This window comes from Chrysemys picta, chromosome 13, assembly GCF_011386835.1.
Source record: "Chrysemys picta bellii isolate R12L10 chromosome 13, ASM1138683v2, whole genome shotgun sequence".
Taxonomy (NCBI): domain Eukaryota; kingdom Metazoa; phylum Chordata; order Testudines; family Emydidae; genus Chrysemys; species Chrysemys picta.
The window spans coordinates 22426436-22442980 of NC_088803.1; the positions used below are offsets into that span (position 1 = coordinate 22426436).

General features: G+C 50.9%; 1 protein-coding gene across 12 annotated transcripts in view; it reads left to right on the top strand.

Moving 5' to 3' along the window:
- Window positions 1-1213: 1213 nt before the first annotated feature.
- Window positions 1214-16545, top strand: part of CEP250 (centrosomal protein 250) — a 134974-nt gene continuing 119642 nt past the window's right edge. For 6 of the 12 annotated variants that reach the window (XM_065566571.1, XM_065566574.1, XM_065566577.1 and 3 more), the window contains exons 1-5: window positions 1214-1486; window positions 2912-3097; window positions 12776-12841; window positions 13566-13648; window positions 14890-15055. In XM_065566571.1, coding sequence (XP_065422643.1) covers window positions 1229-1486; window positions 2912-3097; window positions 12776-12841; window positions 13566-13648; window positions 14890-15055 — 759 coding nt within the window. In that variant the 5' untranslated portion in view covers window positions 1214-1228. Of the gene's footprint in view, window positions 1487-1596; window positions 1732-2101; window positions 2393-2911; window positions 3098-12775; window positions 12842-13565; window positions 13649-14889; window positions 15056-16545 lie in introns of those variants that run through there. The other 6 variants (XM_065566573.1, XM_065566579.1, XM_065566580.1 and 3 more) reach the window with 6 other exon arrangements.

Genomic DNA, 16545 nt, shown 5'->3' on the forward strand with positions numbered 1-16545 from the left:
GGGGGGAAGGCTTTTGTTTGTGCTCTTTGTTTTGGGGGTTGTTCGCTCTTGGGACTGAGAGGGACCAGACATCAATCCAGGCTCTCCAAATCTTTCTGAACAAGTCTCTCATATTTCAGACTTGTAAGTAAACAGCCAGGCAAGGCGTGTTAGTTTTTATCTTTGTTTTCTCAACTTGTAAATGTATCCTTTTGGTAGAGTGTTTATCTCTATTTGCTGTAACTTTGAACCTAAGACTAGAGGGGATTCCTCTGGGCTCTTTAAGTTTGATTACCCTGTAAAGTTATTTTCCCTCCTGATTTTAGAGAGATGATTTTTACCTTTTTCTTTAATTAAAAGCCTTCTTTTTGAGAACCAGATTGATTTTTCCTTGTTTTAGATCCAAGGGGGTTGGATCTTGATCCACCAGGAGTTGGTGGGAGGTAGGACGGGGGATGGTTAATTTCTCCTTGTTTTAAGATCCAAGGGGTTTGGATCTGTATTCACCAGGGAATTGGTGAAGAGTCTCTCAAGGCTACCCAGGGAAGGAAATTAGCGCATTTGGGAGTGGTGGCAGCGGACCAGCTCTAAGCTGGTAGTTAAGCTTAGAAGTTTTCATGCAGGCCCCCATATTTGTACCCTAAAATTCAGAGTGGGGAAGCAGCCTTGACAGGGGCCAAGAGTGGGCACAACCTGTGAGTCCGTGACAGAGGGCCCTTAACTAAGTGTTTGTATTGTGATGTTCTGCAAGGGCCCAGTTTTGATTGCCCTTCTTAATGGGTGGGAGAACCACTTCTCCTGGCCACGTTCACAAGTTCAGAGCAGGCATTGTTTATCATCATAAAGCAAAACTTACATATTACCTTTTAGCAGGGGGCACAAACATTACAAGTATGGTTTTCATGCACCAACTTGCAAGCATTTTATAGAGCGTAAACAGGTCTTTACAAACGGAGCACCCTGCTTGAACAAGGCTAACATACACGTGAGCTGGTCTGGTTTCCAGCTATGAATTTGTCAGGGCTGAGCTGATGCCTGCACCCTGAGCAAGCGCTGGCACTTCGTCTACCAGCATCGCAGCAGGGCGCAGAGATCGAGCTGTAGCCAGAGCCCAAATCTCTACACTGTGATGTTACAGCCCCAAGCAGCTGGCCCAGCCCAGCTGCAGGTGTTTGACTGCAGTGTAAACACAGCCATGTGGCCCGACTGGCGCAGCTGCACCTTGGTCACATCACAGGCAGGGCCAGCAATGCGTCTAGGGCCCGGGAAAAGAGCGGCAGCGCCAGGTGCCCAGCAACGTGCCCGGCCTGGGCAACCCCGGGAGTTCCGGGACGGGCCCAGCCAGCCCCCGCTGGGGAAGCCAGACACGCGCTTCCAGGCCGCGGCCGCGCGCAGGCCCCTGCCAGGCGCGCTGAGCGGGCTCCCAACGCTGGAGCGCGCATCGCCTACACGCCGGGGGCGGGGCGCCCGGTGCGGCTCGGCGGGGGCCGTTCGCTCGGGCCGAAGGGTGGGTCCGGCCGGTCCGGGGGCGCCGGGCGGGGATCGCGAGGAGCAGGCCGAGGTGGCGGGCGGGGGAGAGCGCGGAGCTCCTGGCCGAGCCCCCTTGAGCCGGAGCGGGCGAGGGCGGCCCTGAGCGCGAGGCCCGACGCTCCTGGGGACTCTCCGGGGCGCAGAGCGGCCAGTGGCGGGACTCGGGAGCGGCGCTGTGGGGCCGGCTGGGTGAAAGAGGCGGGAGACGCGCCGGGGCGCGAGGTGAGTGACAGTGGCCGGAGACGCGCTGGGGGGTGTTTGTGTGAGAGAGAGAGACAGGCCGGGGGTGTTTACAGTGGCTGGAGACGGGCCGGGGCAGCCGGGGGGTGTGACAGTGTCTGGAGACGTGCTGTGTGTGTGAGTGTGTGTGTGTGTGTGTGTGTGAGACAGTGGTGGGGTGGGGCTGCAATGGTAGGCCAGGTGGGTGACAGAGGCGGGAGACGCACCGGGGGGTTGACAGTGGCCAGAGACGCACCGGGGGTTGACAGTGCCTGGAGACGTGATGGGTGTGTGTATGTGACAGTGGCAGGGTGGGGCTACACTGGTGGGTCGGGAGGGTGATAGTGGCCGGAGACGTGCCGGGGGGGTGGGGTATGTGTGGCAGTGGCCGGAGACGCACTGGGGGGTTGACAGTGGCCGGAGACGTGCTGGGGTGTGTGTGACAGTGGCTGGAGACGCGCCTGGGGGTTGGCAGTGGCCGGAGACACCCGGCGGGCGGGGTTGACAGTGTCTGGAGGCATGATGGGTGTGTGTATGTGACAGTGGCAGGGTGGGGCTGCACCAGTGGGTCGGGAGGGTGACAGTGGCAGGAGATTCATCGGGGGACAGAGGCGGGAGACGCGCCAGGGGGTCGACAGAGGCAGAAGATGTACCAAGGGGCCAGGTGGGTGACAGAGGCGGGAGATGCACTGCCCACGCCCACTTCTATCCGGCTCTTTCGCTCCCTCACTTGCATGGACCTAGCAAGGAGGTGGTGGTATGTCTGGGAGCTGCTCTCGGGACTGGAATTTGCTGCCGGACATTTGGCAGTGGCTGTGAGAAGGCTGCACCTTGCGCTGCCGCCTGTAAGGCTGCCTCCTACTCCTAGAGTAATCTTGCTGCTAAATACTGGTGAACCTCTGGTCCAGATCAGGTGCCAGGCTATTCTGGGGCATGCTGCTTATCAGACTAGTCCAGACACTGTAGCTTGCTCTGTTCAGCTTATTCCAGTGCAGGAGCCTCCTGATTGGATACTATGGATGTCTTGCTAGAGTCACAGCCAGATCCAATAGGCAGGCAGATCTGATTAGTTTCAGTCTTCTTCATCCTCTTCCCTGCTTCTGACAACAGCCTAGGCATCTGACTTACTGCAGGGTCATTATCCTCTTCCTGTATTACCATTATATCATTCTTTGATCCTCAGATGGAGGCAGGAGACCAGGAGGTGAGCAGCATGAAACTGCAGACATTGCAGTTACTGCCCGAGGAGCAGATAGTGACACTTCGTCAACAGATGGTGGAAAGTCAGGCATCCTATCAACACAAGCTGCAGAGCTCCCAAGAGGCACAACATAGACAGGCAGTGCTTGTGCAGAAGCTACAAGCAAAGGTAAAGCAAAAGTACATCCATGAGCATCCAAACAGGGAGGCAGTGATCAGGAGTGAAAGACATTGGCCGAGATGTGGGAAGACCAGGTGTGGAAGAGAAAGGGGTGTTGTGGATCAGGAGTGAGGAGCATAACTATAACTGACAGCTAATTTCCTTCTGCAGCCTTTTTACATGTGGAGAGGCCAAAAAAAAAAAAGAGGCAAAAAGATAGGGTAGAGAAGGGCAAACATGGCAGAAAAGGGACAAAGGGGGAAGAAATGAAAACAAAATCACTAAGAAGGAAAGGGAAGTATGAAACAACCTAGAGGGAAAGAGGAGCAGGGAAAATAAGAGCCCCAGAATCTTTTGTGCTGGCAGCCCTGATGTTTGCTTGAAAGCCCCTGTAGCCTGCTCACGAATTCTGAAGAGTTTGAGGGTGGCTTCCACAAAATCTGTCATTATGGAGGATAGGACAGCACCTATCGTAGGGATTGGGTGCAGCAGGGCAAAGAGGACTGTGAGTGTGGGTAGGTGGTAGTGTTGGAGAGTGGAGGGGAGGTTGGGGTGGAGATGGGGAAAGGAGTAGGTAGAGCTGCAGGGAGCTGTAGAGTGGTGTGGGTAACAAGGAAGGGGAAATAGAGCCAGCAGTGGAACATACAGTGTTGCCATGTAGTTGAAAAAGGCAATAAGTGGGTCCATTGCATTTCTAGCCTTTTTTAGCAACTTAACAATTTTAACTCCCCATTCTGCCAGTCCATTACTCGGTGGATATTTAGGACTGGAGGTAAAATGTTCAATTCCATAATCTGGTGTGAAGGTCTTAAAATCTTTACTAATAAACTGAGGCCCTCTCTATTTTAGGGATATCTGATATGACAAAAATAGCTGTATGTTTTAAGATTGTCTACTTTGATGTGATCTTCTGTAGTTGAGCTTCCTCTGGATAACATGTATTTTTGCAGGATCTGGCAACCCAATTTTCTGAGAGAAATTCCTCCAAATTCAACAGTTCTTTTTTCTGAAATTGGCATTTTGCTTTATTCAGTTTCAGTCCATTGTCTCTAGCAATCTGAAGAACTTGTGCAAGCCTGACATGAGTTCTTGTTCTGGGGCACTCCAAATGAGAATATAATCTGTGAACATTTTAATACCCTCATTGCTGCTACCTTGTTTTGTGGGCTGCAGATATGAAAAAGGTATGTTCTTAAGGTGCAGATATGAAAAAAACTGATGCTATTGAAATGAATACCCGAGAGGAAGCTCCTAGGGGGAAGGTTAAAGATGGACATTGTTTACAAGCACCACTCCCACTGATTAATACCCCAGAAATTGAAGAATTTAGATTGTGAACTCTTCAGCGCAGATTTTGAAGAATGATGTCCTGTGTGCTTGGATAGCAGCTAGCACATTATGGGCATTTATTGGAGAACAAATAATGACACTAATAATAAAAAATAGGTGAGAAGTACGTTTCCTCCAGATAGTCCAGGAGGGTTTCTGTCTATTGCCTCATCAAATGTTGACAACTTCCCTTCCACATAGAAATGTTTGTTGTTCCTTCAGAATCGTGCAGGTTGCTGCTCCGGGGTCTCTGTAGTTTTTAAGACTGCTTTCTTAACCCTTTCAATATTTATAACCTTTTCTGTTGCTCTCTTCTCCCCTTTTTCTCTCTCTATGGTGTGTACTTTTTCTGGTTGTGTGGCTGGATTGGTTTACTTCTCTATTGTTAGCGCCATGTAGGTGACTGGTATCATTCATGCTGTTAATTATAATTTAGTGTGTTGTATTAAGTTTGCTGTAGCGGGGATCTGTAGGTTTGCTTTGTATACTTTTTGGAGTTTAATTCTTGTATATAATATTGCTTGGATTTCATAGGGGTTTTGTGCTCAGTGGTTTTTCTAGGTTTTGGGATGGTTTGTTAGCTATCAGCTGAGTTGACTGTAGTTTGGTAGGTATGTGGGCATTATTTCCCTGCTATCCAGTTCTCTCTTGCTCTCCTCAATCCCACCATTGCTTTTCGGTGAGCTGAATGTGTCTGAGAATGGAGCCCATATTCAGTGCCTGGAAAGATAATGGAGCAAATAATTAAGCAATCAATTTGAAAACACCTAGAAGATAATGTGATAAATAACAATCAGCATAGATTTGTCAAGAACAAATCATGTCAAACCAACCTAATAGTTTTCTTTGAGAGGGGAACAAGTCTTGTGGATGGGGGAGCGGTAGATGTGATATATCTTCATTTTAGTAAGGCTTTTGATACTGTGTCGCATGACCTTCTCATAAACAAACTAGGAAAATACAATGTAGATGGAGCTACTATAAGGTGGATGCACAACTGTTCCCAGAGAGTAGTTATCAGTAAGGCTACGTTTTAGTCATGGGTATTTTTAGTAATAGTAATGGACAGGTCACAGGCTATAAACAAAAATTCACGGCCCATGACCTGTCCATGACTTGTACTATTTACCCATAACTAAAACATGGGCTGGGTCTCCTGGGTGCTCTGGGGGCGGGGGCAGTCTAGGGGCCACCGCGGGTGCTGGGCGGTGTGGCCTGGAACCCCTGCTGGTGCTGGGAGGGCCGGGTGGCAGTGCGCAGCCCGGGACCCTCGCTGGCGCTGGGGGGAAGAGAAGCAGGCGGTTGTGTGCTGTCCGGGATCCCTGCTGGCACTGGGGCGGGCGGTGGTACATGCATAGGACCCTGGCTGGTGCTGGGATGGGGGCCCGGGTGGGGAGAAGGGTTGGCGGGGCTAGTAGGCTCCTTACCTGGCTGTGCATGTCCCTGCAGCTCCTAGAGGGAGGGAACGCCGGGGGGCTCCGCACGCTGCCCTCGCTGAGCTCCGGTTCTGCAGCTCCGATTGGCCAGGAATCGCAGCCAATGGGAACTGAGGGGGTGGTGCCTGCAAGCAAGCAAGGGCTCCCTGGTCCCTCCGCCTAGGTCAGGAGTTGCAGGGTTATGCCGGGCACTTCCGGAGAGCCTCCCCACCAGGTGAGCGCCGCCCCACACCCCAACCCCCGCCTCAGCCCTGAGCCCCCTCCCACACCCAAACTGTTGCTGGCCCTGCTGCTGCCTAAGTGTTCGGGTAGCCCCTCAGCCAGGCACACGGGCTGCTGCAAAAGTCATGGAGGTCATGGAAAGTCATGGAATCCGTGACCTCCATGAGAGACATGGAGCCTTAGTTATCAGTGGTTCACAGTCAAGCTGGAAGGGCATACCGAGTGGGGTCCTGCAGGAATCAATTCTGGGTCCATTTCTGTTCAATATCTTCATCAGTGATTTAGATAATGGCATAGAGAGTACACTTATAAAGTTTGCAGATGATAGCAATTTGAGAGGGAGGATAGGATTAAAATTCGAAATGATCTGGACAAACTGAAGAAATGGTCTGAAGAAAATAGGATGAAATTCAATGAGGACAAATGCAAAGTACTCCACTTGGGCCTGGTCTACACTACGACTTTAATTCGGATTTATCAGCTTTAATTTGAATTTACCCTGCAACCGTCCACACAACGACGCTATTTATTTAGATGTAAAGGGCCCTTTAAATCGATTTCTGTACTCCACCCCGACGAGCGGAGTAGCGCCAAAATCGATTTTAACATTTCGAATTAGGAATAGTGTGGCCGCAATTCGATGGTATTGGCCTCCGGGAGCTATCCCACAGTGCATCATTGTGACCGCTCTGGACAGCAATCTAAACTCGGATGCACTGGCCAGGTAGACAGGAAAAGCCCCGCGAACATTTGAATTTCATTTCCTGTTTGCCCAGCGTGGAGAGCACAGGTGACCACAGATAGCTCATCAGCACAGGTAACCATGCAGGCTGATAATCGAAAAAGAGCACCAGCATGGACCGTACGGGAGGTACTGGATCTGATCGCTGTATGGGGAGAGGATTCAGTGCTTGCAGAACTTCGTTCTAAAAGACGAAATGCCAAAACTTTTGAAAAAATCTCCAAGGGCATGATGGAGAGAGGCCACAATAGGGACTCAGATCAGTGCCGCGTGAAAGTCAAGGAGCTCAGACAAGCCTATCAAAAAACAAAGGAGGCAAACGGTCGCTCCGGGTCAGAGCCGCGGACATGCCGCTTCTACGCCGAGCTGCATGCAATTCTAGGGGGGGCTGCCACCACTACCCCACCTGTGATCGTGGATTCCGGGTCGGGGATAGTCTCATCAGCTACACCTGAGGATTCTACCGATGGGGGAGAGGAGGAGGAGGAGGAGGAGGATGAGCTTGCAGAGAGCACACAGCACTCCGTTCTCCCCAACAGCCAGGATCTTTTTCTCACCCTGACTGAAGTACCCTCCCAAGCCTCCCAAGCCAGTACCCAAGACCCTGACCCCATGGAAGGGACCTCAGGTGAGTTTACCTTTTAAAATATAAAACTTGTTTTAAAAGCAAACGGTTTTTAATGATTACTTTGCCCTGAGGACTTGGGATGCATTCGCGGTCAGTTCAGCTACTGGAAAAGTCTGTTAACGTGTCTGGGGATGGAGCGGAAATCCTCCAGGGACATCTCTATGAAGCTCTCCTGGAGGTACTCCAAAAGCCTTGCCACAAGGTTTCTGGGCAGTGCATCCTTATTCCGTCCTCCATGGTAGGACACTTGACCACGCCATGCTTGCAGCAAGTAATCTGGTATCATTGCCTGACAAAGCCTGGCACCGTATGGTCCCGGTGTTTGCTGGCATTCAAGCAACATCCGTTCTTTATCTTGTTGTGTAATCCTCAGGAGAGTGATATCACTCATGGTAACCTGGTTGAAATACGGGAACTTAATTAAGGGGGCAGAGGTGGCCGTTCCTACTGGGCTGTTTGCCTGTGGCGGAAAATAAATCCTTCCCTGCAGTTAGCCAAGCGCAGATGGGAAATTGGCCCTGAGCTTTTCGCGTTTGGCTAGCAGGGATCTTCCCTGTTACCAGCCACGCGGTGGGGGGAGGGGTACCGTGATCATCCCAGAGAATTTATGGCGGGAGGGGGGCGGCGGCGGGGGTGGTGGTGGTTAGTTTGGTTCCTGCAGGGATCTTCCCTGATACCAGCCATGCGGTGGGGGGAGGGGTACAGCGATCATCCCAGAGAATTCATGGCGGGGGGGGGGGGGGGTGGTTAGTTTGTTTTCTGCTGCTGCTGAATGTTAACAGAAAAATCGCAGCACTCTACAGGCTATGCTTGGTATGTGGGAAAGGAGGGCGCAGAAGCTGTAAGACAATGGCTTACCATGGCCGCATGCAAGCCGAATTCTGTTGCCCGGACCTGTGATCTCTAGCAGCAAAGCCACAGGCACTCAGCATTAAGAGGCAAAATGCGACCTTGCACAGAAATCACATGTGCCATGTAATGTGAATAGTGTTGGTCACCGTGAAAGAGTATAAGCATTGTTCTGCAAAATGTATCTTTTTAAACAATTCTCTCTTTTTTCCCCTCCCTACAGCAGCTGCAAATTCCTCAAGCCTCCCTCCTCCATCCCGAAGGCTATCACAGATAAGGCGTCGTAAGAAGAGAACGCGAGACGAGATGTTTTCTGAAATTACGGAATCCAGCCGCAGTGACAGAGCTCATCTGAATGAGTGGAAGGAAACGGTTTCAAAGTATAGGAAAGAAGCCAGTGAACGTGAGGACAGGAGGGACCAACGTGAGGACAGGAGGGACCAACGTGAGGACAGGAGGGACCAACGTGAGGAGAGGAGAGACGCTCGAGATGAGAGGTGGCGGCAGGAAGATCAGAGGAGGCAGGATGCAACGCTGGGGCTGCTGCGTGAGCAAACAGACATGCTCCGGCGTCTGGTGGAGCTTCAGGAACGGCTGCAGGAAAACAGACTGCCGCTACAGCCCCTGTTCCACCCTCCCTCCTCCCCATGTTCCGTATCCTCCTCACCCAGACGTGTAAGAACGCGGGGGGGGGAGGCTCCGTACACCTTCCCATTCCACCCCAGTAGACAGCCCAAGCAAAAGGCTGTCATTTTTTTAACCTTTTTTTAGTGGCCTTTTCCTTCCCACCGATCCTCCTCCCAAATCCCACCCGGGTTCCCTCCCTCTTTTTCTAATCTATTAATAAAGAATAAATGATTTTTAAATGATAGTGACTTTATTTGGTTTGAAAGAAAGCTGGGGGAAGGGGGAGGGTGGGTTCCTTACAGAAAATGAGTCAATAAAGGGGGCGGGTTTTCATGCAGGAGAAACAAACAGATATTTCACACTGTAGCCTGGCCAGTCATGAAACTGGTTTTCAAAGCTTCTCTGATGCACAGCGCTTCCTGGTGTGCTCTTCTAATCGCCCTGGTGTCTGGCTGCGCGTAATCAGCAGCCAAGCGATTTGCCTCAGCCTCCCATCCCGCCATAAAGGTCTCCCCCTTACTTTCACAGAGATTGTGGAGCACACAGCAAGCAGAAATAACAATGGGGAGATTTCTTTGGCTGAGGTCAGAGCGAGTCAATAATGATCGCCAGCGACCTTTTAAACGGCCAAATGCACATTCTACCACCATTCTGCACTTGCTTAGCCTGTAGTTAAACAGCTCCTGACTCCTGTCCAGGCTGCCTGTGTATGGCTTCATGAGCCATGGCATTAAGGGGTAGGCTGGGTCCCCAAGAATAACTATTGGCATTTCAACATCCCCAATGGTTATTTTCTGGTCCGGAAAGTAAGTCCCTTGCTGCAGCCCTTTAAACAGAGTAGTGTTCCTGAAGATGCGAGCGTCATGAACCCTTCCCGCCCAGCCCGCGTTGATGTTGGTGAAACGTCCCTTGTGATCCACAAGTGCTTGCAGCACCATTGAAAAGTACCCCTTGCGGTTTATGTACTCGGTGGCTTGGTGCTCCGGTGCCAAGATAGGGATATGGGTTCCGTCTATCGCCCCGCCACAGTTAGGGAATCCCATTGCAGCAAAACCATCCACTATGGCCTGCACATTTCCCAGAGTCACTAACTTTCGTAGCAGCACCTGAGTGATTGCTTTGGCTACTTGCATCACAGCAGCCCCCACAGTAGATTTGCCCACTCCAAATTGATTCCCGACTGACCGGTAGCTGTCTGGCGTTGCAAGCTTCCACAGGGCTATCGCCACGCGCTTCTCAACTGTGAGGGCTGCTCTCATCTTGGTATTCTGGCGTTTCAGGGCAGGGGACAGCAAGTCACAAAGTTCCATGAAAGTGCCCTTACGCATGCGAAAGTTCCGCAACCACTGGGAATCATCCCACACCTGCAACACTATGCGGTCCCACCAGTCTGTGCTTGTTTCCCTTGCCCAGAATCGGCGTTCCATGGATAGAATCTGCCCCATTAATAACATGATCTCCAAAGCACCGGGGCCCGTGGTTTCACAGAATTCTGTATCCGTGTCCGTGTCCATGTCTATGTCCATGTCCTCATCATGCTTGTTGCTGCGCTGCCGCCGCCGCTGCCTCCTCACCTCGTTTTTCTGGTCCTGGCTCAGCATAAACTCCACAAGAACGCGCGAGGTGTTTACAATGTTCATGACTGCTGTCTTGAGCTGAGCGGGCTCCATGCTTGCCGTGGTATGGAGTCTGCAGTGTTCACCCACCCAGGAAAAAAGGCGCGAAATGGTTGTCTGCCGTCCGTTGCTTTCATGCAGGGAGGGAGGGAGGGAGGAGGTGAGGCTGTACCCAGAACCACCTGCGATGATGTTTTTTGTCCCATCAGGCACTGGGATCTCAACCCAGAATTCCAATGGGTGCGGGAGACTGCGGGAACTATGGGATAGCTATGGGATAGCTACCCACAGTGCAACGCTACAGAAATCGACGCTAGCCCCGGTACTTGGACGCACACCGCCGAATTAATGTGCTTAGTGTGGCCGCATACATTTCGAATTTATACAACCTGTTTTCCAAATTCGAATTATATAAATTCGGATTAATCCCGTAGTGTAGACATACCCTTGGAAGGAAGAACAGTCAATTGCACACATACAAAATGGGAGATGACTGCCTAGGAAGGAGTACAGCAGAAGGGTTCTTGTTAACCTCTGAGGACAGGACAAGAAGCAATGGGCTTAAATTGCAGCAAGGGTGGTTTACATTGGACATTAAGAAAAACTTCCTGTCAGGGTGGTTAAGCACTGGAATAAATTGACCAGGGAAATTGTGGAATCTCCATCATTGGAGATTTTTAAGGGCAGATTAGACAAACACCTTTCAGGGTTGGTCTAGATAATACTTAGTCCTGCCGTGAGTGCAGGGGACTGGACTAGATTACCTCTCGAGGTTCCTTCCAGTTAGGGTGACCAGGTGTCCGGTTTTTGACTGGAAAACCTGGTAAAAAAGGGACCCTGGGCCGTTAAAAGTCAGGTCAGCAGTGCTGTGGGTCTAAGGCAGACTAGTCCCTACCTGTCCTGGCTCTGTGCTGCGCCCCGGAAGTGGCCAGCAAGTCTGGCTCCTATGCGGGGGAGCCACGTGGCTCTGTGCGCATGCCCCTGCCCTGAGCACCATCTCTACATTCCCATTGGCTGGGAACCATGGCCAATGGGAACTGTGGGGGTAGTGCCTGCGGGCGAGAGCAGTACGCAGAACCGCCTGCCATGCCTCCGCCTAGGAGCCGGACCTGCTGGCTGTTTCCAGGGTGCAGTGGGGAGTCAGGACAGGCAGGGAGCCTGCCTTAGAGCCCCCCAGCTGCGCTGCTGACCGTGAGCTGCTGGAGGTAAGTTCGTGCCCCAGCCCCAGCACCCTGCCTCAGCCCTGAGCCGCCCCCCCCAAACCCAGAGCCCCCTCCTGCACCCCAAATCCCTCATCCCCAGCACCACTCCACAGCCCCCGACAGAGCCCTCACCCCCCGCTGCACCCCAACCCCCTGCCTCAACCCGCAGCCCCCTCCTGCATCCTGAACTGCTCATCCCCAGCCCCACCCCAGAGCCTGCAACCACAAACGGAGCCATCACCCCCAGCCCAGAGCCCCCTTCTGCACCCTGAACCCCTCATTTCTGGCCCCACCTTGGAGCCTGCACCCCAATCCCATTCTCCAGCCCAGTGAAAGTGAGTGAGGGTGGGGGAGAGTGAGCCACGGAGGGAGGGGGAATATAGTGAGCGGGGGCAGAGCCTTGGGAAGGGGGTGGGATAGGGGGCGGAGCTTTGGAGAAGGGGTGGGCCTAGGGCTTTTGGTTTTGTGTGATTAGAAAGTTGGCAACCCTACTTGCAGTCCTACGATTCTATGGGCTTGTCTACATTACCCACTGGATCGTCAGGCAGCGATCGATCCAGCGGGGTGTGTGTGTATGTCAATTTATCGCGTCTAGTCTAGACGCGATAAATCGACCATTGAGCACTCTCCTATGGACTCCGGTACTCCACCAGGGCGAGAAGCACAGGCGGAGTCGACGGGAGAGCGTCTGCCGTCGACTTACCGCAGTGAAGACACCATGGTAAGTAAATCTGAGTACGTCGACTTCAGCTATGTTATTCACATAGCTGAAGTTGCGTAACTTAGATTGATCCCTCCCCCAAGCCCCCCAGTGTAGACCAGGCCTAAGATTCATTCTTTCATTATGGTGAGCTAATTGAGACTCTTCCATGTGGTTAACAATTTCTTGCTGATCATGTTAACATTACTGTGAAATCTACTGTGCATAGCCATAGAGTCTTAGGTAGGCAGGGATTTGTTAGACTAGGTGAGGGCATGAAGTGCCGGTACTCTTGCATGCCTCAGTGGCTCATACTGACTCTCCCTTCTTGTCCAGGTGCTGCAGTACCGGAGTTGGTGTCGGGAGCTGCAACAGAGGCTGGAAACGGAAAGGGTTGTGCAGGTAGCTCACTGAGGACAGTAGATACAGAGCGAGTTAATGTTGTTATAAGAGTCAAAAAGCAAAAACAAAAGGAAATATGTTTCTATTGACACTGAAATTTAAAAGACACTGTCTCTCTCTCCTTCCACTGCCTTGTTCTATCTCTGCCAGAGTAGCTTCTTCAGGTACCATTTCCAAAAATCCTAACAAGCAGAGTGTTAACAGTTAGGTTAGACATGGTTGTATAATGTTGTTTTGGGTCCCTCCCCCCACAGCCTGGTGTGGGCTGAGCTGACTGATCTAGCTCTGCTGTCTCTGAATAGGAATTGGTCACAACATAGGGCTTTTGAGGGGTATGACATTTAGATGTTCAACATGTGGCTCACTTTGGTTACTTCTCCTGTTTAATGGAGAGCAGAATTAGAAGGCAAAGAGGGAAAGAACCAGAGAATGCACATTCCTGGGCCCAAGCCTAAGTGAGCATTCCTCACTAACAGCCCCATCTGCCGCTGCAGTGCTCCGATTCTGGCACAGGCTAGTTGATTGTGTACTGCACAAAGAAACAGGAACTGTAAGGAACGTGGAGGCCACACTCAGACTGTGTCCCATTCTGTTCAGTCATTGCATTATTGTGCCAAGGTAGCAGTCACAAAATCTGTGGTGCTGAGAGAGCATAGGGGAGAGGAATGGATGTTTAACTGGGGAGAAAGTTTGATTAAGTCCTCTCTCTCTCTCTCTCTCTAAGGGGCCCCTTTCACATAGGTGGGAAGCCAAGGAGGAGCACAGCCTGGAGAGGGCACTGGTCCAGTTGGAGGAGGAGCAGCAGAGGTGAGAGGAAAAAACGTAGTGTTCTGGGTTTTCTGGCTATCCCAGAATGATGTGTGGAGAGATGGGATAATCCCAGCAGTGCTGCTTGCTCAACCTGGCGGGGCAACTGGGCAAATAACCCTGAAAGGAGAAGCATTATGACTGCATTATGTGGTGCCATAAGTGTGAACAGCATAGTGTGACATGGTGGCGGACAATGCCAGATGAATAACAGGTCACAACTTCAGACTGAAAATCAAGCCTGTTATCTTGAGTGCTTCGTGGAATGGATGTGGTTTCTGTTCTGTTCAGGTTCCTATGCTGAGTCCAACACTGCGTTGTCTGGGTGCCTTCTAGTAGTGCATTTGGCACTGTGACTAGCCTCTATTACACTCTGTTATTTTCTTTCCTTTCCCTCCTCCTCCCCCCAGGGAAAATGTTGTGTTTGGATTTTAAGAGACCTCCTATTTATGTGTTGTGCTGTGCATGTTCTCAGTGAGGGAAAGTGGGAGAAGTGTGCCTGATACTCGGAGTGGAAAGGGATGAGACTTGTGTTGGTTTTTGGAGTTCATTCCACAATTTTAAACTGACCTCCAAGAAAGCTCTGTCCCTGTGTTCTTGACCCTTGTGTTGAATAATGTGTCAGAGGGGTTGAGTTATTGACTGCAGTCCTCGTCCTGGTTTGGAGCCCAAGGATTGTAGTGGTTCTAGGAAGAGGGCAAGAATGTTGGCAGGGGCAGAGTATTAGAAAGCTTTGCATGGGCAGAGAAACTCTAACTTCATGCAGAAGTGCAGAAGCCACTGCAGAGATACAAGGGTGGAGGGAGAGATGGAGAGAGCAGGAGGACACAATAAACTCAAATGTGGAGAGAGGGGAGTCGTGCAAGCTGGAGAGGAGAAGGCTGCAGTCATTGAGACAAGAAATGGAGAGTGTAGATTTGTATCTTGGCAGAGGGGGTAGAGAGGAAAGGATGAATTTTGCAGATGGGAAAGTGAGGGCATAATGTGGCAAAGGGCTGGATGTATGGGGCAAGGAGCGAGGAGTCAGCAATGACAGGGGGCTCAGGAGATCTTGGAGGGAGGTCATCCCACCTCTCAGCCTGGAGAGAAAGTCATGACTCAGGAAATCCAGCCGCATGGTGGTGGTGGAATCCAAGAGTGTAGCCCCAGGGATGTTACTTTCAGATCCCCAGGTGATTTCATAGTCGCAACTCTGGTGCTATTTACTGGGTATGCTCATCACTGTTCTCTCCCCTCCCCAGATGTGAGAATCTAGCTGAAGTGAACACCCTGCTCCGGGAGCACCTGAGCAAGGCAAATGAGGTGAATACAGCCCTTAGAGAGGATGTGCAAAAACTGACAGTTGATTGGACAAGGGCCCGGGACGAACTGGAGCTCAAGGAGAGCGAATGGCGCACTGAACGTGAGGTAGGGTTGTGGTGGGGAGCAGCGAGCAAGATGCAAGACAGAGGAGAGAGAAACAGTGAGATTCTCTCTTCCTCCAACCAGGACCATTTGTGGAAGTTTTTGCAGTTTTGGGTATGGATTGATGTTGGCTAGCGGAGTGGAGGGGATCAGATTGTATTGGTGGAAGGTATTGATGAGGCAAGGCTGTGCTGCTGGTGGGGGCAAATATTAGCGAGATCCTTGTGAATGCTGGGACTTGGGGGGCACTGGGAGCTGAGCCCTATCTGTGCTGAACACTGAGCCCAGTTACACTGGGTTATTGCCTTGTTGGAGTTAGTTTTGAATTTACACTCGGACAAGATGCTGGATCAGCTGTTTATAGACTGGAGGACTGTGTATCTCCAGAACTGGTAGAGCCCTGGCAGCAGCATCACAGGTTTCCCTCCTGCCAGTGTGCCTCACCCCTGTTTCTGTCCTGTTGATAAATTATGTAGTCAGTTGCTTGACCACACTTTGGTTCATTATTTTGTTATAAAATATACTCGAGGCCAATGTCACTCAGGTTTATTAATATGGTACAGAAAAAAGGTTCTTCACAATACCAGTCTCCAAAGAGCAATCCCGTGCAGTGATGTTACATTCACCTGATGCAGAGGGTGTGCTCCCCAAGTTACACATTTCAGCTGGTATTATATGATTTTACAACTACACGTCACTAAAATCCATTCTGTCAATTTGTCTCAGTTCCCTAATTTGTTGTTCTGTTCCTTCCAAGTACTGATCCATGAAAGTACTTCCTTTGTGTTAGGGGATGGGTGGTTGCTGAGAAGCCCACACTCTTTGGTAAATGGGTAGCGGAATGAGGTCCATGCCCATGGGGACAGGATGCCTTCCAAGGAAAGGAGGCACTTAAGTCCACCTGTAAGAGGTTTGAAGTAAAGGAAGCATTATGGAAGGCTGCCAGTAATCTTTCGAGTTTGGTGCTACTCCAGTAAAGGCAACTGGAGGATTGTAAATTAGAGTTGGGATGGTTAAAGATAATTTGGCACTACAGGGTATGGAGTCAGAAGGAGAGTTAACAGACCACCTTAACAGAAAGGAGCTGGGAAAGGGGACACAGGTAAGGATCTGCGGCATCAGAGCTGGGAACGGAGCACTGGGAAACAGACTCTGCCGGCGTGTAGAGCTATGGATATGCTTGCTTGAAACTAACCCCAATAAACATTGCATTGCCTGCACTTCGGACTTCTGCTTTCTGTCCGCATGACAGGAACCAGTGGAGGGGGTGAAGGAAAGGCCCCCCTAACGCCTAGCTTATACTAAGACATAGAATGAATGTATCTTGATTTTGACAAGTTTCGTGCAAAATGTTTACTTCAGCAAATGCAAGGAGTTATGGAATGCTTAGCACAAGTGACCGGGTTTATGGAATAGTCCAGTTTCGGCTATATCACTGTTACAATATTGGTGCTTCAGGCATACTAAAATATATCTATATGGTGTGGATAATA